The following is a 27106-nucleotide window of genomic DNA, read 5'->3' on the forward strand; positions in this document are numbered from 1 at the left end:
TGTATTTTTGGGTGCTGAACTTGAAAAACACAGTAAAAATGTTGTACTACATACAGTTCTTCCACAAATTCAATATTTGTTATCATTTCAGATATTACCTACGTTTTATTATGTGCAGACACTGATGTTCCACTGAGATTTCTTATGCATAGATTTTTGTGTTTGATATCAGGGAATTAAAAGTGTTTTGAGCCTATTAGACAACTAACCCTTTTCTTACTCTTTGCAAGATAATTCTTTGAAGGATTATTTCAGTCAGTCATATATTACAATATAGAAATGTCAAAGCAAACTGTGAAAAAACTGAACATGATGGAGCAAATCTGAGGTCATTTTTTGATTTAGAATGTCAAATTCCTATAAAACCAGCATACATTTAAAAGTTTTTATAACCCTCAATTTTGCTCCACCCATAATCCAATAGATAGACAGTCTAACAACATGTTCAACATTTGAAAAAATGATGTATAGACAAACTGTCCAAATTAACTTATATTTGGACATTTGATCAGCTTTTTATAAAAACTTACAATTAATGTGGTAATTTTTCTCCTTTTATGTTTTTATTTTCCTGCTTGTGTTATACTGGAACATTATTGTATGGAACAGAGATCCCTTCTGAATGTAAATAACAAATAAACAACACCAAAAACAAAAACAAAAAACCCAGTCAGGTAGGGTAGACACAAAAAGCCTGTACTGTATGTAAATTGCTTTCTGCATGGACTGATCTGCAATGGTCATTTCCAACAAGAGTGGGGAGCTTACCATTGGCCATGTTGGTTGCTAATGCTAATGGCAACATGGCCAATGGCTAACTGGAGCTGTAAATCATATGAAGGGCCAAAGGCCCATTCTGATTCATAAGATGTTTCTGACAATAGCAAAAACTTTTTAAAAATCACTATAAGTTGTTTTAGAGATTTTTCATATGTTCAAAACAATCAGCAAGAGGAGAGATATGAATTATTATTGCAGGAACAGTCTTCACAGGATCTAAATTACAAGTTGAAGGCGCTCTTGAGTTGTGGGTAAAGATCAACCATTCCCAAGCCTTGTGAACAAAAAGTAAAATGTACTTGGATACATGCACCACTTTTTTTCAAATTCTTGTAATTTCTCTATAGGACACTTCAGGAATAACAATGATTTGCTGAATGAATAAATTATTTTGGTAATGTTTGCGTTTACTTTAGTGTGTCAATCTCTACAGTGGAACAACACGGAACCAGAATGTACTCATTCAGTTCTTCAAGCAATATCCATTTTACAGCAGCTAACAGACAAATCAAGTTTAGCACAAACAAAATAGTTTGCACAGTTTGCTGATACACATGGTACATTTATGACATCTCAAATCAATCTAGAATGAATTTTGGCAAAAATAAAGCCACTTCAATCTGTATTCATTTGCACTTAGGCACACTAGGATTCATCATATCAAGATTCTTCAAAAGATAGATCTTTTGACAAAACAAATTGCAGTGTTTAACTTCTCCTTCAGAATGGTCTTCTGCGACATGCATCATAATAGTTGGTGCTATTAAAAGGTGAAAACATGTCTTGCTTAATGAAGTGGACAAACTTTTCCAAAGGGCACATTAGCTTGCCATAATGTTTGTTGTAATCTTGACAGAAAGATGTCTGGAATGTGACATCAACACCATTATAAAGGATACGAATATAGTGTTCTTTATATTTCTTTGCATCTTTCCACAGCTCGAAGACAAGTCTAGCTGCAAATCTTGGAAACCTGGCCTCAGTAATACCCAAGGCACTAAGAACAGGTGACAAGGTGACATCATGAGCAGAATAAAGGGCAAACAATTCTTCTTTCTTGCCATCTGCAATGCGCTGCATACGAGTGACAGTCTGGTTAAGGATAGGATGAGTTGCCAGGAGCGCATACAAATAATAATATTTCTTCACCTGTCTCTCTTTTTCATCTTCAAGTTGATGCTTCTTAATTACTTTAAAGTGCTCAATGTCAATGCAGCCATTCTTAGTACATGGAAAACTGACATTATGACAAAAATGGCAGAGCATTGAATCTATGGGGTTAGAAGCTCTTAACTGCCTAGTAGGTATGCCAACTATTCTTGCCATATCTGCATATGTTTTCTCCAAATGTATGTTTTTCACCCGGAGGCTATACTGACGACGTTGCTCCTCCTCTAAGTAATGATTTCTTATTGGGCAATCACAATTTCCAGAACAAAAGATTGTGCTCCACTGGTTCCTGAAGTTAATTTTTTTCCAGTCAAACTCTGGCAGGAAAGAATAGAGTAATGCCAGGCCACTCTGTAGTGTTCGACTCTTTCCAGTAGTCTCCAAATACAAATGCTTAGCTGTCCAGTCACTCGGTATCAAGTTATGCTTCTTTATATAAATATCTCGTAGCAGCTGTCCGTTTAGCAAATGTTGGACAATTCCTTAAAAGAGAAAAAGATAACCATTCTTCTATAACAACATCTTCAAAGTGCACACTGCAGATAATCATGACTTATTAAACTGGAGTTCAACGTAGCTAGAAATGAAAAATTGAATGTTGGATAAATGTTACTCTTAAGCAGGATAGCACAAAGGGAGATCCACTGCTATTTATTATATTAGTACAGATGTCAGCATTCTGTACTACTCAGCAGAGTGAGAAAACTGAACAGCTGCTTCTGTAACTTTATGATAAACAGCTTAGGCATGAATACTATCTTAAGAGGTATTAAATAGGGAAGTCAGTTTGATAAGCTAGAAAACATACAATGAACTTGTTTCATCAGAGTTGATAATTTCTCAGATGTGACAGCGCAGTTTACTTTCTAAGAAGCAATTCTGTTGATACTATGTTGCCCAGAGAAATATACAATACCGCAGAAACTGTACCTGAAATTCTTAGTGAAGACTGCATGTTTTGTATACCAACTCACAGGTTCTGAAAGACTAATTATGGCTGAAACTGTTATGTAACTCACGAGAGCCATGCTGGTCCTGTACTCATTCTCCCTCTCTTTTTCTATCTTTTTACAGTAAGACTAATGTTGATGGTTTCTAAGACATGTTATTTTAAGACTGTTGTTTGTTCTACAGATTTTTTTAAAAAAATAGCGGCACAGCATGAAATGAATCTGCCTGTGCAAGTAGAGGGGAAAAATATAAATTTCTAGTTAAACCCCCTCCCACCCCTCAAAAAAAATTGAGATGTGGTTATTAAGGTTTTGAAAACAATTTGGCTTAATTTCAAATAACAAAGAGAAGAGAGTTGATTTCAACCTACTCTGTACCAGATTAGAGTGGCCTAATTCACTTCTGGAGAACAGTACAGTTGGAAACATATCAATCTCATCCAGAAATCCAAGCATTTAAACTAAGTAGGAAAAGGTCAGCCAGTGTGTCCCTGAAATTACCATATAAGGAAAATGGCAAGTTGGAGAGATAAACAGGGGGATGATGGTAACTGGGCTTTGCTCATTGACTGATGAAATTTGTTCATTTCATCAGTTTAACAGGCAACTGAAGGCATGATTTTTATCAGTCTGGGGTACAAGGTTCTCCCCAGTAATCCCAGTGCTTTGGAAAGGGATTGTGTGAGGTCATTAAAGTTATATCACTGGTTATCTTCTTTGGTGCTCCTTCATTTGTTTTGTTGGTTGTGTTAGTATTAGACTGGGAAAAAGTAATAGTGAGGGATGAGCAGTTTTTAATTGTCATCTGAGTTGGTCTCTCTACATTTCTCTTTTCCTTGTGTCTTGTTGAAATTAACTTAATATTCTGTTTGCCTTTGTTGTTACTTTTAATTTGGCTGAAGAGTCTGTGTGAGTTTAGTGGTGAAATTTATTCTCTGCCCCCCCTCCTTCTAACTACCCCATGTTATTCTTGCTCAGTGTCAGATGGAAGGAAGACAGATAACAACGGAGAAAAAACATTGTCTGGGACCACGTGAAAGAACAGATCACAGGATAATTATCTTTCTACCCTGTAGGCAGGAAATAAAGAGGAATAAACTGTCAGGACATTACAGAGCCAGCAACCTGCTCGAGTCAGGGACAGACTTGTTTAAATTATTCATCCCCAGAGGAGAGAACAAGTAATTAAATCATTTTCTCCCTGCTGCAAAAATGTCTTTGAAAACTGTGCAGTTTTAGAAGATGACTTGCATTGGGGAGCAAGACTCCCTCCCCAGGCTCACCTCTTTCCTTGCCCCCAGTGGTAAGATTGTGGAGGGAGAAGCCAAGCGAGGAGGCTTAGCCACTACTAGCTATGATAGCCAGTGATAGAGAATCCTCACTCAGCTCACCTGGTAACCACCCACATGGCCATACGGCTGGTTAGAGGGAAGGGGTGAGCAGCCAAGGGCAAAGACTTATCCACTAAATAATAATAATAAATAAAAATTTTATTTATATACCGCCCTTCCATAAGATCAGGGCGGTTTACAACAATTAAAATACACAATAATCATCAAAAACCATACAAAAATTACATAAACCATACAACAAAAACAAGAACAAAAGGCCCCCAGGTTAGCCAATCCATTGCCTGTGCGGCGGGGGGGGCCTATGGGGCCTTATTCGGGGAATGCTATCTGAAACAGGTAGGTCTTCAGATCCCGTCTGAATTGGGCCAGGGAGGTAGCTGAGCGGAGCTCTATGGGCAGCGTATTCCAAAGGGCCAGGGCGGTGATGGAAAAAGTCCTCCTGGAAGTGGAGACCAATCTCGCCCCGGGAACCCTAAGTAGTTGCTGCCCAGATGTTCTGAGGGTGTGGGGCGGAATGTACGGGGAGAGGCGGTCCTTCAGGTATCCTGGGCCCAGGCCATTTAGGGGTTTATAGGTCATCACCAACACCTTATATTGCGCCCGGAAGCGAATGGGCAGCCAATGGAGATCTTTTAAAACCGGTGTTATATGGCTGGCCCTGGACGTACCAGTGACCAGCCTGGCTGCCATGTTCTGCACCATTTGAAGCTTCCGGGTTTGGTATAAGGGTTGCCCCATGTAGAGTCCATTGCAGAAATCCAGTCTCGAGGTTACCAGGGCGTGTACCACAGTTTCAAGGTCCCTCTGGGCCAGGTATGGGCGCAGCTGGCGAATGAGCCGAAGCTGATGACAGGTGCTCTTGACCGTCGCATTCACCTGAGCAATCAGGTGAAGGGACGAGTCAAGGAGCACCCCCAGACTGCGCACGGAGTCCTTCACAGGGAGCGTGACCCCGTTCAGGACAGGTGGAACCACCGCCATTCCTGGACCAGGGGAACCTATCACGAGTACCTCCGTTTTCTCTGGATTCAGCTTGAGTCGGTTTTCCCTCATCCAGCCCATTACTGACTCCAGACAGGCCACGAGAGGAGAGACACCATCCTCAGTCACTGCATCAGTCGGAGACATAGAGAAAATTATCTGGGTGTCATCAGCGTACTGATAACCCCGCGCCCCATGTCTCCGGATGATCTCTCCCAGCGGTTTCATGTAAATGTTAAATAGCATGGGAGACAGAATGGCTCCTTGAGGGACCCCAGTTTTAAGGGCCCTCTCACCGGAGCACACGTCTCCCAGCTGCACCATCTGGGACCTCCCGGAGAGGTAGGACCGGAACCACTGGAGCGCAGTGCCCCCGATTCCCACCTCTGCCAGGCGCCCCAGAAGGATACCATGGTCTATGGTATCGAAAGCTGCTGAGATGTCCAAGAGCACCAACAGGGACACGCTTCCCCTGTCGATGCCCAGACGGAGATCATCGACCAAGGCGACCATGGCCGTCTCAACCCCGTAACCCGCCCGAAAGCCAGTTTGAAATGGGTCCAGATAATCCGTTTCGTCCAAGACCCTCTGAAGCTGGATTGCAACCGCCCTCTCGATCACCTTCCCTAGAAATGGCAGCAGTGAAACAGGCCGATAATTATTATACTCCAGGGGGTCGAGGGAGGGCTTTTTTAGTAAAGGTTTTACCATGGCCAATTTGAGAGCAGATGGAAATTGCCCATCCCTCAGAGATGTATTAATAATCCGGTGTAACAATAAAGTTACAACCGGTCCCCCCTGGGCTGCTAGCCACGAGGGACAGGGATCGAGAGCACTACTAGTAGACAAGCCAACCCCCCCCCCCACACCCTTCCAGCCCACGCAAGCATACAGTCGCTGGTAGGAAAAGCTAGGGCAGCAGCTTGCCTAACAAAGGAAGAGAGAGGTGATATTACTTTGCTTCCATGTTCTCTCCTGCCCAAGTCTTGCAGGAAGAAAGGAAGTGGGAAGCTGAGAAAGGAAGCTCATTTATCACTTAGTAAATCTGGAACCTCACAGGGATCCTCCAGAGATGATGCAGGATGATGTCATTGTGGCACATAGGCTACACTGCATACAATCCTCTCAGCCCATGTGCCCCTACTCTCCTGCCAGCCAGTACATCGTTGTGAGGGGGGACAGAGAAAAGGTGAATCGACTCTACACTGGGGATAGGTGAGAATTTAGTCCTTGATTCTATTGAAGGACTGAAGAAAAATGAGAAAGGGGCTTAAGGATGATTCCTCCTGGAGGAGTTTCTGGATACTTGATAAGCCACCCTTTTTATGAATCTTTTTATTATTCTTACCACCCTAGCTTCCTCAGGCTAGGGGCAGGAAATGTTCACCATTCGGGGGGGGGGGGGGGGAGAAAAAGGTTAAGACCAGTAGGACAGGAAAGAAGAATGATGAATATCCTGCCTGCATCAGCTCTCAATCCCTCATGTCCCACACCCCAAGAAGTTCACCTAATCCCTTAAAAGAGATCAGATGGATTTGTTGGGAGAATCTAATCAGATGGACTGCAGGTAAACCATCCTCTCCTCACTCCTCTATTTCCTTATGTTGCATAACTGAATCTTACCAGTTACACTGTAGGTATGTTAAGACTGTTAAGTCAGCTAATGGGATGGTAGTACAACAAAACTAGCATAAATTGCCAAGACTGAGCAGCCAATAGCTTTGAAAAATGATTTTTTAAAATTTGTAAATCAGCACAGTTTACAGCTGCCTCGTGCAAGAATCCTTTGGATTTCCTGCTTGGCATTTGCATGATTTAATCCCCTCTTCAGGTTCTACCACATCTCTAAATTTTATATGGGTGTGTGACTAGTTTTAAAAAATGTATAGTAATTTTATGTTTCCCAATGCAAATGATGAGGAAGAATTGGTGAATCAGATTCTGATCTGGGGCCTGGATTGGATCAGGACAGATCATGATTGACTCAGACCAAATGAGGTTCCGAAGTGAATTGCTGAATTCAACTCCAAACCAAATGGAGGCCCCATGCACAGGCCTAATTACTATCACAACCAGGAGAGAACCAGCATGTCTCCTGACGAAATCATTTTTAAACACTTAGCAATCACTTGGGAAGGTCCAGTTAAGAGAGAACCAAAGACTCTCTTAGCAGAGTGATTTTTGCTGAAGATGAAGATAGAACAGCTGTATACAAACCTGTCTGCGTAAGCTCTCCCATTTCACACAGTGAATGGCTGGGGTAACGAGGCATGCTGCTCAGAGTACCGTCCATTTGTGCTTCTACTCCTTTAGACATATGGTTGATAAAAGCTTCAAGCTGAGGATGGGAAGGTTTTCTAAATAAAATATATAAAAAAAGTTCTGCCTTTTAAGTGCATTTAAAAAGCTGCAAAGATCAAAGTGCTCTAATTATGTCAATTCACATAATTTCAGAATGAAGTCATATCTCTTGCTGAGAAAAAAGTCTGTTCTTAAAGAAATGAAATCTGCTACTACGTAAATGGTCATCAACAGTTGGAAGAAGCGTATAGGAGGCAAAGAAAGAGAGAGAAATAGAAGAATTAAAATACAGCAGTCAATCCCCAAGAGAAATTGCTATACAGTTTTATATAATTGTTATAGTTTTTTCTGCAATGCAGTTGGCAGTCTTTCAAACTATAAACTTTGTTTGCAGATCAGCATTAGCCTTCGATATCTCTGGAAAAGACATTTTTCATACAGGATAGAGAAACTGGTAGTGGTGGTGGTTGGAGTTGATCTTGAATCAAAATGTGGTTTCAAAATTAATTACTGGAGGACCGTGAACAGATGTGTAAAAACATGGGTGAAATGCAATATAAATGCCACCAATACAAGACTCACTGAAATAAACTGATGTAACAACATGTTAATGTATCAACACTAAATAGGATTAATGTTGGATTTAACTCAATAGCTCTGAACTATTATAGCTGTTGGTTGGTTGGTTGTTAGGGTAGCAGGTACCTTTTTAGAAGAGTGATAAGTAATATATGGCCCTGCAGATGCTTTTATATTGCAATCCCGCCAGACTTAGCCTGCACAGGAAAAGGTGAGGAGTGTTGTGTGCCCAAGATGTTCTAGAGGACGACATTTTACCAACCTAGTTTACAAGATGCATTCACTGTGGAATGAAACAAAAATGTGAACACCCCATTTAAAACAATCATGCCATTTGCAGTTTGGTCATTGTTTTTAAGTCTGTTGTTGAGTGCTTTCAAGTCATTTCTGACTTACACAGGGTTTTATTGGCAAGCTTGGTTCAGAGGAAGCTCGCTATTGCCTTCCCTGAGGCTGAGAGAGTGTGACTTGCCCAAGGTCACTCAGTGGGTTTCATGGCTGAGCAGGGGATCGAACCGTGGTCTGCAGAGTCGTAGTCAAATACTCAAACCACTATGCCACACTGGTTTTTTTTTTGAAATTTTCTTCAAAAAAGTTGGCAGATTAATCAGTGTACTGTATCATTTTAGTCTATCAAAGGTTTAAAACAATCTGACTACTTAAATCTTGCATTCCTTGACACACATGTTATGTCAGTAATGTGGAAGATTTCAAACCCATTCTGATTAAAAAAGCTTTTATTTTTGTACACACACACACCCCTTCAACTGGATTTTAAAATATTGTTCTGAAACAGAATTTAAGCATAGGTAGAAGTCCAGGATTTAAGTGCTGAAAAATAAAGGGACAATTTTATAAATACTACATAATAATGCCTGATTATCAGATTAATTTTTGGTAAAACAAAATTAAAGAATAATATCACATCAATTTTACATGATGCATATTTTCAGTTCATATTTTGTTCAGTTTCCTTCCATTTTCAGAATGACAGAAATGGAGAATATTATAGTCTTCAATAGAAGGTGTTAATTCAGATTTGATTAAAAAAAACCTATAGTAATGAATTGTTTCTATGGAACCATATAACTTTATTGATTCTTTCTTTCTTTCTTTCTTTCTTTCTTTCTTTCTTTCTTTCTACAGTAAAACTAAAGAAGTAGTCTCTAAAAACTAATTATGCTGGTTCATCAATACTACATTCTGTGTGGTATATCTATCTAGTTATCTAGTATTTATAAGAAGCTATATTCCACATATTGGCAAAGCTGTTTTAGGAGCTTTAATGTACCTGCTATGAAGGGGGGAAAAAACAACAAAAGACAAGGACAGAAGTTCAAGCCTTTAATAATATCTCTGAACTGTTGCTAATCTTTGTCTGTGAAACATAGTCTAAACTTCTACTTCCATCTTTGATATACTGTAGTAAAATCATTTTGGAAGAAAATTATGTATTCCTTTGAGCCTTAAGATAGTTAAAGAAATTGGGTTTGATCCAAATTCATTTGACAAGCTTTAGTCACACAAGGATCCATGAGAAAAGTTACTCATGGATCCAATACAATATATACAAATTTGGATCCATTTAAACGTTACTTATTTTATATTTATATCCCATTTAAACATGTTCACAATCTCTAAAACAGCTTGAATAATCGATTAAAACAAAATTAAACTTAACACATGACACCCATTTAAAGACGATGACTACATCCTGAGATAAATAAAATTGTGTGGTTGTTCTCATTTTAACACAGTTGGGTATTTGTTTTCATTTTCATTCTAACAGCCCCCTGCAAAACTGCAAAGTAGATATTAAACTGAGAGTGGGTTAAGGCCTGGTTTTGGACAAATCTGAAGGACACAGCTTACTGGGGTGAAAATTAGAACAAAAACACCCAGAGGGATGTAAGACAGAGCCTATTCGTTTCAGTTTCCACGAACAGATTTGTTCTTTCATGATGCTTTCCCATTAGCGATAGATATGTTTGTTCTTAGCACTACAGCCTGGATTTTTGGTTAGTATCATAAAAGCATCCAGCACTTTACAAAACATCAGGGCTTATCTTGATCTTCTAACATTACTTACAATTACAAAGAGAAGATGAACAACATCTACGTTTTTCTAGAGAAGGTGACAGATCTGGTTTTTAAAATAAAGTATTTAAATTGACAAGTTTGCACTGCAAGTTCCCACCTCCACTCATTCACAAACTTGGATTGTCGATTCCTACCGCAGTTTCTCAACCCACCACAGACCATTTCAGAGGATCAAGGGTCCACCTAGTACTGGGTTTACAGGAGTTGCACTTGCTCTGCTACCCCCTCCCTCAACAACCTGTGCATGCAGAAGTGCATTCTGGTAATTAACAACATGGGGGCCGAACAGATGGCCTGGAAAAGCTGGCTTCTGGCTGTGATGTTCTGATGCCACATGCCTCTAAGACATATGGAAGCTGCCCAGCCATTCAGATGGGGATAGCTTCAAGCTATTCTGGGGGGTAGGGTAGTGTTTTGACAACACTTGCCCCCGAAGTGCCTGAAAGCCACCCTGAGGTTGCACTGGGGCCACCTAAGGTGGCCCAAAACCAGCCCAAATAGGAACAGTAGGGATTGGGGCCACAGAGGGTGCTTGCAGCAGCTCTAGGGAGAGCAGCTTCAGGGCAGCCCCAATCTGCCCTTTTGGGACAGTCTGTTTCACCTCATAGTTGGCTCAAAGGTACACTTACTAGTTGATGGGAAAGTCTGACCCTTTTTTAAAGTACTTTTATTTCAAAAGTTATTTCTATCTCCTCTCATTCTGAATATATTAACTTTCACAACAAGCTGTAGTCTAACTGTGGTCCAAAACATACTGCAAGTGTGAGAAATAATCAGGTCATTGATCAGAAGGCTGGATCCTGGGTGGAATAGTGTTGGGATATGCTGCTTTAATCTGTGTGGTTACAAAGAAATATGGCCTTAGATAAAGTCAGCAAATCTTTCAACCTGTAGATTCTGCACGTCCTTGAGAACAAGCTAGTAAAAGTGCAGGTTGCTGCTGCTCTTGTTTTATCCTGCTGAAGGATACCACTTATTTTTTCAGTTGTAAAGCAAAGTACAATAGCCCAAGGGGTGTGAATTGGCCTATTGATCTATTGGAAAAGCGGGTGAGAAATAAATTATTATTATTATTATTATTATTATTATTATTAATCCTATGGTTAGTCTTGACTAAAGTATTCATTCAATCAATGGGATGTTCCTATGTGTTGACATTCAGGGTAGTCAGCCATCAGGGGATGGTAGAATTTACAAAGAAGGTTGTACATTAGTTCTGTCTAACAATTTGGGAGGGAAAAAAGGGAAAGCTAAAGAATGTATTTCAAGTAATCCTCAAGCAATCTTTCCAAGCTTTGGGCTCCTGAACATTCTTAGACTACAATGCCCATAATCAGTGGCCAATATGGTGATTATAGAACATGTAATGGCATCCCTTCCTCTGTCAGGTATTTTTGCTAAAACTTCCCCAAACTGTTTTAATCTTTGCAAGTGTTCTTGATACCTGGATATTTTCAAAACCTATGTAGGTAACAACAGTTACCTGCAATAGCAGAAAAGTAGAGAAAAATACTTGGGGAGGGGGGAACTGTGACTTTTTTCTCTCCCACTGCTTTTCCATTGCAACTTACTATCATCCTGAGAGTGATCTGCAAGAGAAAGTCAAGAGGTTTTTGTTATTTGTGTTTTAACTGCCCTGGCTCAGTGCTAGGGAATCCTGGGAATTGTGGTTTATTGTGGCACCAGAGCTCTTTGGCACAGAAGGCTAAATGTCTCACGGAACTAGTTCCCAGAACTCCCTAGCATTGAGCCAAGGCAGTTAAAGCAACCTCAAACTGGATTATTTCTGTAGTGTATTTGAGACCCAATTTACATCCAAACAATTTCATACTAGGACATTAAGAATGGCCCTGTAAACAGTCTTCCAGTGTTCCATTTCTTGTCAGAACCCTGTAGTATCTCCAATGGTTACTTCTCAGTAGGATTTTTATGGGAAGCATTCATGAAGAACTGCAGCTAGTTTCTTGAATACAAAAGAAATAATTTCAGTTTTTAAAAGGTTTGAAAAATATTACTGAAAATGGGATATAATATTCAGCATTCATTAGTCTGCAGGACATTTTAAAACCTTGCCTAAATAAACATAAGCTCGTTTCCAAATTTCAAGAGGTAAACTGTCAGTGTGACAATTCCTGCTGGGTAGTTATTAAGTCTCTTGCTCAGAATGTTTCTTATCATAGAAGTACTTTTGAAATAGGCTTTTTGTCCCTCCTCAAGAATTACAAACTACTGTATATAGTTGTGTATAAGTGAACCTCATGTACAAGTCGAGGGCAGGTTTTGGGGGCAAAATCATGGATTTTGATATAACCAGTGGCTAAGTTGTGGGTCAAACTCAGGGGCACGGAACAAATAATCTAAATCGAGGGGGGGGGGGAGACACCATTTCACTCCCTCCTTCTCCCTCTCTGGACCTCTCCCAAGGGTTACAGTCTGCGTATGCAATATTTGGGTACAAACCTCCAATTTCCCTCCCTTCCCCACTCCCCAAGGCAGCTGGCTTGCAAAAAGGGGGACAGAGACCTCTGATTTCCCTCCCTTCCTCACAACTTTCCCCAAGGTTGATGGCTTGCAAAAAGGGGGGCACAGACCTCAAATTCCCCTCCTTTCCCCACATTTTTCCCCAAGGCTGCTGGCTAACAAGAAGGGGGACACAGCCCTCTGATTTCCCTCCCTTCACCACAACTTTCCCCAAGCTTGATGGCTTGCAAACAGGGGGAAACAGACCTTCAATTTCCCTCCTTTGCCTACATCTTTCCCCAAGGCTGCTGGCTTGCAAAAAGAGGGGCACAGACCTCTGTTTTCCTTCCTCTCTCTCTTCCCTCCCTTCTCCACAGCTTTCCCAAGGCTCATGGAGAAGTATTACCGTATGACCCGTATATACATCTACCTAGGGTTTTGGAGCCCATTTTTGGGCTTAAATTATTTGACTTATACACAAGTATATATGGTATGCCAACAAATCTTCTCCCAACCCCTAACCTTTCAAGTACTACCACAGGTTTTCCTGGCAGCTTTTTATTAATATACAAGAATACAGGATTCCACTTAATTAGTGAAAGTTTTTAAACCAACAAGTCTGTGGTGTAAAATGTGTTGAAAGGCTAAAGATGCACCAACTGCAAGGTATGACCAGTTTACACCTGGACAGTTAGAACACAACTGACACTCAAATATAAGTTATTTGCAGCATCAGAACAATGTGTCAAAGCTAATATGGACAGATATTTAAAACCATAAAATCTTAATTATCAAAGCTTCCATTTCAGTACTAAACTTCAAAATCCTTTTAAAAAGATATCACAGGTCTTTAGGGAGGGAAAATGAGTCTTGTGGGACACTGGTAATAAATATCTTACAGTACAAAATCTTACAGTATTATCCCCCAATGGATTACAGGGAAACTAAATGCAAAAAGCAGAATGCCAATAGTGATCACACACTAACACAATTTTCACTTTCTGGACTTTTTCATTTCCTCTAACAACACTGCTTACAATCCTGAACTCTATGCAGCCATCTGTATGTAGCTAAATGGGAAGTAATTCCCACACACGAAATCCAAGAATAGCAATAACCTCCTTACTTATACAAATTGTCCTGGCCTATATTTGTGGACATGACAAGTCACACAGTTCTTCTGTGATGTAGCTCTTTAGAAGATTGTAAAATACTTCAACTGAACCATACTAACATCTATGGCAGTTATATTCCTTTTCTCATCAACAAAATATAGGCATAGGACAGTATCCAGTATGATTACTGCTCTCATGTAAGCAGCTTCCACAAGAAATGATACCCTGAAAGACAATGTAGCCATGTGCCATAAAATGCCCTTCTTGAAGGCAGGCTGGATATATCTCCGAAGCGGGTTTTCAGAGATAAAGAGGAGAGAAGAGAGCGGCTAAAAATCCCAATGCTACCCAAAGCAATATGTTAGATTCTACTTTTGGATTCTACTTACATTCGATTCTTCCTATTAATGTTTGAAAACCTGACCAGGTTCACATACTGTATATTCACAATTTATTACCTGCTTTGAAAGTAACAAGATGATTCTTCACTCAATGTATTGTCTAGCAATACCTGATTCCTGATTGTGTTGGCTTCTTTTTTTTAAAAAAACTAAAAGTACCTGCATTTTTAGGCAGAGAAATCATCAGAATTTAAAATAAAGTGTCTATTTTTTATTGAGTGCTATGCAAAGCAGTTGAAAACATTATTTTAAAAATAAAATACAAGCTTGCTCTGCATCTTCCATAAAAAAGTCTAACATCAATCAAATATAACAATTGTCATGGCTTCAAAATTACTATAATTTCCATTAGATGCTATTTTGAAACTTAAGGACTTTAAACAGAGAGTCATTTTTTAAAAAGTAGAACTTTGCTATTTTGTGAAGTTATGACTGAAAGACTTAAGCCACAAGAGGGTGCCACAGTATCATCTCAGAATATACTACACCTTAGAAATGATCACCTTTGAATTATCACCTTTGAATGATTTTTTTTTAAAAAAAGAATCTCCTTAAATGCAGAGTTGACTTTTGAAAAGCATGCATAGTAGGAGAGCACAGAGGAAGAAACAACTTTTGCAGGGCTACTAGACAGGATTTTGACAGAAAAATGGAAACAGAATAAATGAACTAAACTTTCAGATTAGCTATGTGTAGTGGTAAATCACACAGATGAAAGGCATGCAGTCTTTCAGGCTATCATTATGTAGCTTGTCTTCCTTTTTAGGAATTCCAAAATCTAAAATATTCCAAAACCCAAAATGTTTTTCATGGATGGTGAACCGTACTCAGGAACAATGCTAACAGTGGTTGCTATAAAGGTTTCAATCTAAAAAGACAGTGTAGTATGCATACATGAGCCAGTGTAGTGGTTTCAGCACTGGACTATAATTTTGGAGACTAGGGTCTGAATCCCTGCTCTGCCATGGAAAGTCAACTTACACTCTCTCAGACTCAAAAGAAGGCTAGGGCAAACCCCTTCTGAAGAAATCTTATCAAGAAAACACCATGATAGGTTCACTTTAGGGTCACTATAACTTGGAATCAACTTAAAAACACACAACAAGAAGTACTGGTATGTGTCAATCAAGCCCTATTTGAACAGGAAAAAGAACTGGAAACATATAACAGATATAAATTATAAAAGCATAAGTAACTTGATATATGGAGCTACCTGGAAAGGGGTGGGGGGGAATCAACTTTACATAGTTGAAACCTATGTATATTTGTGCAAACACAGCTGAATGGGACTCTTAAAGCAGAAATGAGCATCTTGTGGGCCTCTACATATTGCTGATTGCAATCTCCATCAGCACTAGTGACATAGCAAATGATGAAGGTTAATGAAAGTTTCAGTCCTGCAAACTGCTCACTGTTACTCTACAGCAAAGATTTCAACTTTATTCAAGTGTGTACTTCAATGATTTCCATAGGAATTATAACACTGGAGTCACAGCAAAGTTTTGCTAAGCTGTGTATATCACACTACATTAGAATACCAAGTATCACTATCTTCACTTCAGCCTCTATATGCAAGGTCCAACATTAGTACTTTTTGAGTGATCAGAATTTTTAGCATATGCGCATAGAACGATCCTATGCATACTTTGGAGCCAGCATGGCAGAGTGGTTTGAGCATTTGACTACAACTCTGGAGATCAGTGTCCAAATTCCTGCTCAGCCACAGAAATCCAGTGGGTGGTCCTGAGCAAGTCAGACATTCTCACCCTCAGAAGACTCTAAAACACTCTAGGAAAAATCATTAAGACAGAAACAACATGAAGGAAGGCACACAACAACAAATGCATATTTTATGTGAAAATATCTCACTATACTAAAAGGGATCGGATTCCAAGTAAATGTGCATAGGATAGCAGACTCAGTGTTCCAGTTTAATCCATAAAACCACTCAACTTTAAATCATTAAGATTGCCATAAAGTGTTGCAAAAGATTGCCATATAGTGCTTTCTTTCCAGCACAGTAACTGTAGGCAATCTGGGGTATACATGCCATCTGCAGCTACTGAACTTCATACTGTATGATCCCATATATTTGTTGACAATCATCACTTTATTAAACCTTTAAATCAGCCAAGAAAGAGCTATGCCTCTCATACCAAAACCCTGGATGCAAAAAGGGACATGTGCATGTTTCTACACATGCACACAACTAGCACATTCATATATAGTAAGAAATAACCTAATTCTGTCAAATTTAATGTTCACTAACTGCAAAACAAATGTCAACGTTATCATCCCACAAGAAAAAGGAAAATACTTCCAGAAATGGTTAACCTGTGCATAATGCTTATTTGAACTGCAATAACAATACACAAGATCTAGGTTACAAAAACTATAGGAAAGACTAAATTGGAGCAGGGTGAAGTTCAAGTTAACCAACATGGCCAGTGGTAAGGAATGCTGGGTGTTGCAGTTCAATGTTTAATCCAAAATACTACAGTTCTCAGCATTATATAAGAGTTGTCCTCCCACTCACAACCCTCAGGACTAATGGTTTCACTGTGATAAGCCCCTGAGTGGCCATTCTGCATCTAGTATAGAGCGGGGGTGGGTGGGAAATTCAACCATGTGAAAAAGAGTATGCAAACTAATAGATTCACCACTATACCTTATGTATACTGTCTGCCACCAGGCACCGCAAGCTGCCATTAGGCATCATTCCCACCAAATACCATTTCATATGCCTCAGTAGCACTGCTGCCATCAATCAATTATTCCATCCCCACTCATGATATTCAGTATAAGAAATTCAGTGAAGAGCTAAAACTTTCCAGTTGCTGGTCACAAGAATTACAGCTGAAGGAATTTTCTTCTAAAGCACCTTAGTCATGTGTAGTTTGGTAATCTGGGAATATCTTTCTCCTTCCTTCTTCCTTTCCACAACAGGCAGCCATCTCATTGGAGGCTGTCTCATCCCTGAATGGCACAGCCACTCCGTAAGTACATGACGTAGGACACGTCTGCTCCTGGCAACTGCCATTGTGGAAAGTAATGCTGGTTTGAAGGCTCAGTGATCATTGAGGCCTGATGCTGATGGAGTTCCAGGTCTACACTTGCAGCATTAACATCAGCAGAACTACAATGGGAGCCCCTCAAGCCTCACATCCAACTTGCAGGTGCTTAATCTCCCTTCATGGACCACCTTCTAATGTAAAGTAGAACCTCAAACTACTTATGATTCTATCTACCGTAATCACTTACCCACAAAAATAGGCATTTGAACTCCAAGTGAAACCCACCATTTGGAGCAAATCAAATTTGTGTAATAAATTCTCTGTTGCTTTTTCACTCAAAAGAATAATTTTCATTTCCTTAACACAAAACATTTATGGATTATTGTATTGTGTACTGGGATTAACTAATGTCCTCCCCAGGCAGGTCAAGGAAATGTGTAGCCCACCAGAGATAACTGGTCCTAGCCAGCACACTCAACAATGACAGATGGGAGTTTCAGTCCAGCAAGATCTGCAGAAACACATTTCCTATGCCTGCCAGAGGCGCGTTACAGACCGCCCCTTTGAGGCGGCCTGTACCCGCCCCTTTCCCCAGGGTATCGGGGCCTCAGTGGGCAGAATGGCAGCTGCTGAGGCCCCAATCCGCCACTTTCCAGGCTGCGGGGAAGCGGCAAAAGGCCGCTTCCCCGCAGCCTGGAAAGGGGTGTCCTTGGGGCTTCAAGCCCCAAGGACACCCTGCGGCGGCGGGGAGGAGGAGAAAGGGGCCGCTTGGCCCCTTTCTCCTTTGCGTCACTGGGTGCAGCCGTGTGAAGGCTGTGCCCAGCGGTGCAAACCAGGAAGGAGCTCTGAAACGGAGCTCCTTCCTGCTCCGCGCAAAGGGCGCACTAAGCACACTGGCGCGGAGCGATGATGTCACGTCTGCGCCACCCCGTGTAGAGGCGGCGCGGTCGTGACGTCGTCATGGCGGCCCCCATGCAGATGGGGCGCCGCCATTTTGTACGGACTCAGTCCGTACTAGGGTTAGGGGGGTTCGGAAGCACCGCACCTTCCTAACCCTAATACGGACTGACTCCGTACTAAAAGGCCCGTCTGTAACGGGCCTAAGTAAATTCTTCCATAACCTTTCTAAGTTTTAGTATATTGAATATACACTCACACTCATTATTGAAACTGGGGTGTTTATATTCATATTTTATGCAATGGTAACAACAATAGTTTAGTGTGTCCTTAAATAGTGAATTAATTTATTGAGCTTTCATCCATTTACACAGCCCTTGGAATATAGTAAGTGATTTTCCACCTCTCCTTTTTACCGACTTATTAAATACCAAACTATGCTGTGTAAAATGTTACAAATGTTTTAACCAGTACACATCCTCTCTGTTGTTTTAACTCAGTTGCAGTCTTGAACATTTATAATTTAAGACTGGGAGTGTACATTTTGAAAACTCAATATTTACAGCAGTAGAAAGATGCTTCGTCTCTGTCACTCTAATAATGTAACCAACAATGAAAACAAGAACAGAAGTTTATGGAAAAAATATTATCCAATAGATACATATTAAGAAGTTTGAACTTACAGAAAATGTCCCGCATGCAAGTATTTTCTAAGTTGTACTCAGTACAATGTACTCTGAACATTATTATTCACAAGAAAAAGGATGGTGGAGGAGAGATACAGATGGCAGCTGAAAAGCAATGGTATTCAGATGCTGTCTGGCCAATTACTTTTTAGAAGGTGTCTTTAAAAATAAAATCAGATTAGCAATCTTACTCTTGAATTGGCCAATTTACAGATGCCGCAGGAGACAGAGTATCCAGGCAACACTGTGCAAGTGGCTGGGACTGAGCAGAATGAAAGAAATTACCCTGTTTAGTTTGACAGATAAAACCTCCAGAGAAATTCTTATATGCTAATTTCCATAAAATCATGGAAGAATGAAAATGAAAGAGCTTGATTATTCAACTTGACCTTTTTGATAACTATGACCGAGGGACATGACCAACATCACCTCAAAAATCTGAAACATTTAAAACAAAAGAGTATTACTTACTTAATTGTCAGCTTGATGACATGCACTGTTTGCCAAAGCCATAAATTGTGTTTTATTACGGGATGAATTTTTACTAATATATTTGGTTTTTCATTTCAGATAATTTCTAATGCACTGAGGGGTTATAAGTTGATCAAATAAAACCTCCAACAGAATCTGCTCCCAATTAGAGCCAACAGGTCCTTTTGAAAGTAAACTGCTAAGAGGCTGCTGCTCTATTTCCAATTTCTGCTTGGCTTTTATGCTTTTCTGAATTAATGAAAGAAAGTGTAAGTTCATAAAAAGCTGCCCATTTTTCAATAGGGAATGACAATCTATCAATATAAAACCACATATGTATCTTTTTTTGCATACATTCATAATAAAATCAATCCCATCCTGTTTCTGCAGTAAATGTGTGGATTTTTCTTTCAGCACATCTGCACATCTAACTCTGTTTAAAATACTTAGAAGGCAGTCTGAAATATGTCTTTTCGTGAATTTTATCTTCTTCTTTTCTAATAGCATGTAGCTGGTACATGTGGTTAAAACAGATGGAGAGGTCATCACAAAAAAGCGATCCCTCCCAGGTCACTGCCCAGAAAAAATAACTATCCCTATGAAATCCAGTCATTTCTGTCTTCGTTCTCCCTCTCTCCCTCCCTCTCTCACACACACACCACTCCCTAGTCTTCACATGACTTACTGACCACATTTAAAATCTTTCAAGTAGGTGCCAGGTCATTTCCTATGCTATTAAAATTTTTAAAGTACTGTAATGCCTTTAGTCTAGAAACAACCATTTGGCTTTGTGTTTTGTACTAACACACAGATCGTATTTCATACATGCACTTATTTCTCATTGTTTTTATTGTTCCAGCCCCCTCTTGCCAGGGAGCCATGGTATGATGACCAGTGGCATGGACTCTTGAGGAGTCCTTTCACAACTATGGCTCAATGGTGAGAAAAGGCTCAATGAGTCATCCTTCATTACCATACCCACCAACACTTCAGAACTTTTCAACTGGTGTAGGGGTCTGGTGTCTAAAGTGGAGTTGTTTTGTTTTTGGCCATGGCAATGGTACCACAACTTTAAGTGTGAATTACAAAATGTGTGAGGTTATAAGTCATGACTGTGACTTCATAAATACTGAACAGGATGTATTATCCAGGGTATTCTCCAGAAATGAAGTACAAAAAAGTTAAGAGTGTTCCAGAAATCACTTTATGACATGACAACAGTAGCTGATCAAGAAATTCAATGTAGGGTGGAGGCATACATATACTTAGGGTAGTTTCTTTCCAATATCACTTTGCTCTTAAAGAGTTTGCCGGGGAGAGGTTGTATGAGATGGAGGATATCAGATAAGAAAACGCTGAATAATTTCCACACTTACATGAGTGCCTCTGAATCACAATCATGGATTAAACATGATTCTATAGTTAACAGATGTCACAATTGTTCATTATTATATTTCAAAATAATATTACAACTGGTTCTTTTTTATAGGTTAGCAACGTTACATTACCAGATGACAGGGTGATTCATTTTTAAACTAAATATGATAGGTTTTCCTCCTTTTCTTTTTGTCTATTGAAATATTATTCCTTACGGAATTCACTTATGGCATTCTAGGCAAATTAAAGTCAAACGTTGTATTTACTGAATTTTAAATTTAACAAAGATCTAAGTATTATGTACTTCAATTGCACCCCATCCCAACTCCCACCCCAAAGGCAAACACTGCAATAGAAAATTAATTATGCTTGTGAACAATTACAAAAACAAGTTTTCTCAATGAAAATCTACCTTGATTTGAAAATGTTAATTGAAATTTGACAAAAGAATTCTCCAAGGACTTCATCCATTTCCTTACCTACATGCTAAGCTATTCATGTGTCACAATCCTTAATTCACAACACTCTAGCAAGACCCCCTAAGATATCCTGCTTGCCCATTAGGAGTCCATACATAGGGCTGCAGCATAATCTGCGTAATTAATGAACTCCATCTGTGGAATACTAAATGAAAGAGAGGAGGGAACAGAATACAAATGAGAAACTCATCACAAAACAAAATCCAAATAGGTTAATCAAATACGAATTTCAATGAGAAAATAATTAAAACTTAAATAGCTGCCAATCTATATTTAAAATGCATGGTGATTCCTCCACTTTTCAAGTTCTCATTAGAAATTACTGTATTAAATTTCCATAAAATCCACTCTGCTATTCGTGCCAACTAACTTTGTTGCATTACAAGGCCATATAAAAAAAGAACTCTTAAAGTCGTCCTGCAATTATTCTGGAATGTATGCCAGTCATCTTGCCTGTACAGCTGCTGATTCAATTACTCAGGCTACACCCTTACCCTCTCTGCCCATAGAAAAGCTGTTCAAGGGTGAAAGAAAGAGACATGCAATAAATGTAGTGCATATGTCTATGGATGACATCTTGTTGGTGACTTATGTGCACAACGTCCCCTTCTGGTTGGGATACAAAGGTACACTGCACTCATCCAGAAAACTCTCACCACCCACAGCTGTCAAGCCCCAGAAGGGGCTGCTGCAACTCCTTCTTATCAGAGAGAAAAGAGGAAAGGAAAGGCTACTCAGACAATGAAGATCCAGTTGTTCTGGGCTCCTGAAGGGAGGGAAAGGAAGGTACACTGTATTTAAGAGCACAAATTTCTCCTTCCCTCCAAAGTTGTTTCTCCATGGTATGAAATGTCTTCCTCCTATTTTCCTTCCTCACTGGTAAGCAACAGCCAGAGGGATGCTTCCCAGGGCTTAGCAGCTGCCAGGCAGTAACAAAACACAGAACTGCGCTTGTGGAGCTATGCACACATGTAGCACCTCAGCCTATGTGCATATTCATATTGCCCCCCCCCCTCTCTCTCCCACACACACACACACACACACACACACTTCACATGCAAAAAATGCAGATTTCTTTTATACTTTCCCTCCTGTAATATATCCCCACAAACATAACACACACAAGCACATACAGTGTGTACTGGCTATTAATTGTTAATGATTTTTCTGTAAGTGTATATAGTCATACCTTGGAATTTGCAGAGGATCTGTTCTGGATCTCTCCCCATGGACACCAAAAAATGCAGGACCTCAAGCCCCATTCTCCCTAATGGCAGTGTGACATGTGCACGCCTGCTAGCATGGTCACATGCACACGTCACCATTGAAGACAACGGTTCTTGCCACCCACAGATGCTAAAATCCATAGATAAGGAGACCCTACTGTATATTCATATTGATCTCTCCCTCTAACAGCAAGAGGAGTTGAATACGATTTGCAGTTTTTAGTCCTTCAACAGAGAAAAGATTGTCCTTCTGTCCATCTGATATAAAAAGCTTCCTGATCCAATCTTGTTTACTGAAAATTACATCTGTGCTTCAAAGATTGTGGTTGTTTCTAAGAATGCTAGTTTTCAGCTACAAAGACTATAAACACTTGTGGTTCTACGTAACTACACAACCAATCCTTTGCTTGTTTGCCAGCATATTCATTACCACTCTTGAAAGCATCTTCCATGCATGATTTAAAGAATGCAAATAGAAGCTTTGGAGATTGTTTTAATTTATAAAGTTATCGGTTAACCATGCTTCAGCTGCAGATCTCAAGGCAGATTACAAAGTAAAACCAAAACATATTAAAAGAATTAATCAAAATTCATCGGAGCAATATGGTTAATAATTCTAGGATAAAAGAAGAAAAAATAATAAATAATAATAATAATAAAATTTTTATTTATATACCGCCCTTCCATCAGATCAGGGCGGTTTACAACAGTTAAAATACAATAATAAACAATTAAAAACATACCACAATTACAAAAAACATAAAAACAAAAGGCCCCGGGATTAGCCAGTCCCGTTGCCAGTGCAGTGGAGGAGGCCTATAGGACCTTATTCAGGGAATGCGGTCCGGAACAAAAAGGTCTTTAGGTCCCGTCTGAATTGGGCCAGGGAGGTAGCTGAGCGGAGCTCTATGGGCAGCGTGTTCCAAAGGGCCGGGGCGGCGATGGAAAATGTCCTCCTGGTAGTGGAGACCAATCTCGCCCCGGGAACCCTAAGTAATTGCTGCCCAGATGTTCTGAGGGTGCGGGGCGGAGTGTATGGGGAGAGGCGGTCCTTCAGGTATCCTGGGCCCAAGCCATTTAGGGCTTTATAGGTCATTACCAACACCTTATATTGCGCCCGGAAGCAAATGGGCAGCCAATGGAGATCCTTTAATACCGGTGTTATGTGGCTGGCCCTGGACGTACCAGTGACCAGCCTGGCTGCCATGTTCTGCACCATTTGAAGCTTCCGGGTTTGGTATAAGGGTTGCCCCATGTAGAGTACATTGCAGAAATCCAGTCTCGAGGTTACCAGGGCGTGTACCACAGTTTCAAGGTCCCTCTGGGCCAGGTATGGGCGCAGCTGGCGAATAAGCCGAAGCTGATGACAGGTGCTCTTGACCGTCGCATTCACCTGAGCAGTCAGGCGAAGGGACGAGTCAAGAAGCACCCCCAGACTGCGCACGGAGTCCTTCACAGGGAGCGTGACCCCGTTCAGGACAGGTGGAACCACCGCCATTCCTGGACCAGGGGAACCTATCACGAGTACCTCCGTTTTCTCTGGATTCAGCTTGAGTCGGTTTTCCCTCATCCAGCCCATTACTGACTCCAGACAGGCCACGAGAGGAGAGACACCATCCTCAGTCACTGCATCAGTCGGAGACATAGAGAAAATTATTTGGGTGTCATCAGCGTACTGATAACCCCGCGCCCCATGTCTCCGGATGATCTCTCCCAGCGGTTTCATGTAAATGTTAAATAGCATGGGAGACAGAATGGCTCCTTGAGGGACCCCAGTTTTAAGGGCCCTCTCGTCGGAGCACACGTCTCCCAGCTGCACCATCTGGGACTTCCCGGAGAGGTAGGACCGGAACCACTGGAGCGCAGTGCCCCCGATTCCCACCTCTGCCAGGCGCCCCAGAAGGATACCATGGTCTATGGTATCAAAAGCCGCTGAGTCTATGGTATCGAAAGCCGCTGAGTCTGTGTGATGAGCGTGTTTGTGCTTCTGAAGGCAATTCAAACGTCTGGTAACCAATCATTTCACTTCAGATGCTGGGAGATATGAAGCTGGACTTAACAAGCTGTTCTTGCTAGGTATGCATCAGAAGCATAATAAAACAATTGAAACTGGATGCCACAATTTCAGACTGCTACACACAGAGCTACAGTCAGTACTCCACATCCACAGATTCCTTATCCACAGATTCAAAACCAACCATGGATTGAAAATATATATTTTTAAAAAGTCTATAAATTCCAAACAGCAAACCTTGATTTTGTCATTTTATATAAGAGTACCATTTCTATGCCATTATATTTAATGGGACTTGAGAATCCACTGCTTTTGTTATCCACGAGGGGTTCAGGAACCAAACCCGAGTGAATGCCATGGGCCGAATGAATTTTAGTTTTGAAGAGTTTTTCAAAAAAGAAATATTTTTCTAGGATGGATACATGACATATTACCAAATTTTCTTATTCTCTGAAAAGCCAACAAAACTGAGCATTTATTGGATTCATGGGAGATCCAGAAAAATATTGAGGGTAACAAATGAACAAAGTACCTTTGCAATGCATGAAAGCCTCATACCAGAACCTTCAGTACCATTGTCATTTCTCATATCTGGAAAATAATTAATTAGGAATGTCTTTGGACATATCCCCAAACTGAACTTCGGTAGAGTGGAATTCACAATGTAACTCTTTAGACTGTTATCTGCTGGGTTTTCTTCTTATGGACTTTATAAGGCTAAAATTGTTATTTAATTACTATCATCAAAGCATGCACTTGCCCACTCCGTAAAGTGTTGTCTTTAATACTATCCTGCAGACGTTTTTAGAGCTTAGAATGTCAAGCCCTGTAAAATTTCCAAATGGCTTTGAATTCTCTCTCTTCAATTAATGTTTTATTCCCTAGAGTATGTTCATTAAAAATCCTATCACTGCAATTAGCAAATTAGTCACTGCTTATCTTATTATAGAATTTAATTTCTTACTACAGCCAATACAATTTCATAGCACTAAGTCCCATCCTAAAATATTTAATATACATGCCCTGCTTTGGAACATTAATACTTTGTGAAAATGTGTTTACCACATATGCTGTTGACTTTTTTTTTCTCCCACTCTTTTCTTTCCCAAATACAGATTTTATTATATATTTATCTGCTATGTTAACAAACAGCAGCTTACATGACTGGTCATGTCAAATTGCTAACCTTTATACAACTGTATTTATTCACTGCAAGATTTAAAAACTAGGATTTATCCTAAGTGACACACCTACAAATTAGCACATAACATAACATTTCACTTGTCCTTCTTTAATAATTCTAATTAACCTTGACACAGTCATTCTGAACCATTCAGTGTGGTTGTTTATTATTGCTTGCAGCTACAGTGAGTCAACAAAGCTGTATCAGTAAGGAAATACAGACTCCAACTATGACACTAATTAACAACTCATGGTTAATATACTCTATATTGTTTCAAAATGAATTATTTTAACAACTATGTACAGGATTATTAAGCAACGCTAATGGCCACCATCTCTACTAAAAATAATGAATCCATATTGAATTTACCAGCATCTCAGACTAGTCTTGCCACTGACAGAAAAGCCACACAAATTAGGGAAATTTTAGCTCAGGTCAACCATCAAAATATTTATTACTGAATAAGTCAATTAACAAATGAAAAATATACCAAACAGTCCTCAGTGAAAAAGGGTGAGTGAGTGGGTAGGAAAATATTATGGTTCTGTCCGTCTCGCTCCATCTTTAAGTATTTAATATCTCATAAAACTTCCTGACAGTACGAGCTGTTTTACAGTCGAATGTGCTAACTCAGAGGGTGGTGGAGTCTCCTTCATTGAAGGTTTTTAAACAGATGCTGGATGGCCATCTGTCCAGGGCGCTTTGACTGTGTATTCCTGCATGGCAGGGAGTTGGACTGGATGGCCCTTATGGTCTTTTCCAACTCTATGATTCTATGATAAACTTTCCAGTCTCATTTTGGAAGACAAGAGAACATTTTCCCCATCTATTCATCTGTTAACACATATACTCAACAAGGATGAGAGTGACTGAAGAGATAGAGGATAAGAGGCAGTCTTCCATTGAACTAGGATTTTCAGAGCTTGGTAGCTGAAATACAGTTCTTTCATTTACCTCTATTTGCATAACCTGTGGAAGCCGTAACAATTTTAGCTTTTTTAAGGGAAACAGAAATTAGCACAAGATAAACCACAATGTTGTATGGAAAAACATACGTGCTATGAATGTGAAGATTAAAATAAACCTTTAAGTAAAATGTTCACAGCTCTCCACTTGGATAGACAACAAGTCAATACGTGGATTTTAATTAGGTGATTATATTTCATTGAGAGTGCCAGCATGGTGTAGTGATTTGAGCATAGTATATGGACTCTGGAAATTGAGGTTTGATTCCACACTCACCCATGGAAACTCACTGGGTGACCTTGGACAACTCATACATTCTCAGCCCCAGAAAACCCTGTGACAAGTTTCCTGTAGAGTCACTGTAAATCAGAAATGACTTGAAGGCACATAACAACAACAACAACTCCACTGAATTTTTAAACTTCAGAGTGTATAAAGGTAGCCTAGAGAGAAATTATAACATAAAGAAACTGTACCTGCTGGACACTAATGTACAGTCAATGTCTGGCCTTTTTGTTTTGGGAATGGCATAAAGAGGGTATCGGTCCCCATGACGAATCAGCACATGGACAGAAATCAGTTTAAAATAATGAGGTGCATGGCC

At 40.0% G+C, this 27106-nt stretch overlaps 1 protein-coding gene across 4 annotated transcripts in view; it reads right to left on the reverse strand.

Annotated features, from left to right (window-relative positions):
- Positions 1 to 399: 399 nt before the first annotated feature.
- The window catches only part of PXYLP1 (2-phosphoxylose phosphatase 1), an 84987-nt gene continuing 58280 nt past the window's right edge, over positions 400 to 27106 (reverse strand). For all 4 annotated transcript variants that reach the window (XM_089509246.1, XM_089509248.1, XM_089509245.1 and 1 more), the window contains 3 exons: positions 26979 to 27105; positions 7451 to 7590; positions 400 to 2432 (listed from right to left, as the gene is read on the reverse strand). In XM_089509246.1, coding sequence (XP_089365372.1) covers positions 1501 to 2432; positions 7451 to 7590; positions 26979 to 27105 — 1199 coding nt within the window. In that variant the 3' untranslated portion in view covers positions 400 to 1500. The remainder of the gene's footprint in view (positions 2433 to 7450; positions 7591 to 26978; position 27106) is intronic.

The sequence above is a fragment of the Sceloporus occidentalis genome, unplaced genomic scaffold (genome assembly GCF_023333645.1).
Source record: "Sceloporus occidentalis isolate IW3139 unplaced genomic scaffold, rSceOcc1.0.p SCAF_2, whole genome shotgun sequence".
Taxonomy (NCBI): Eukaryota; Metazoa; Chordata; class Lepidosauria; order Squamata; family Phrynosomatidae; genus Sceloporus; species Sceloporus occidentalis.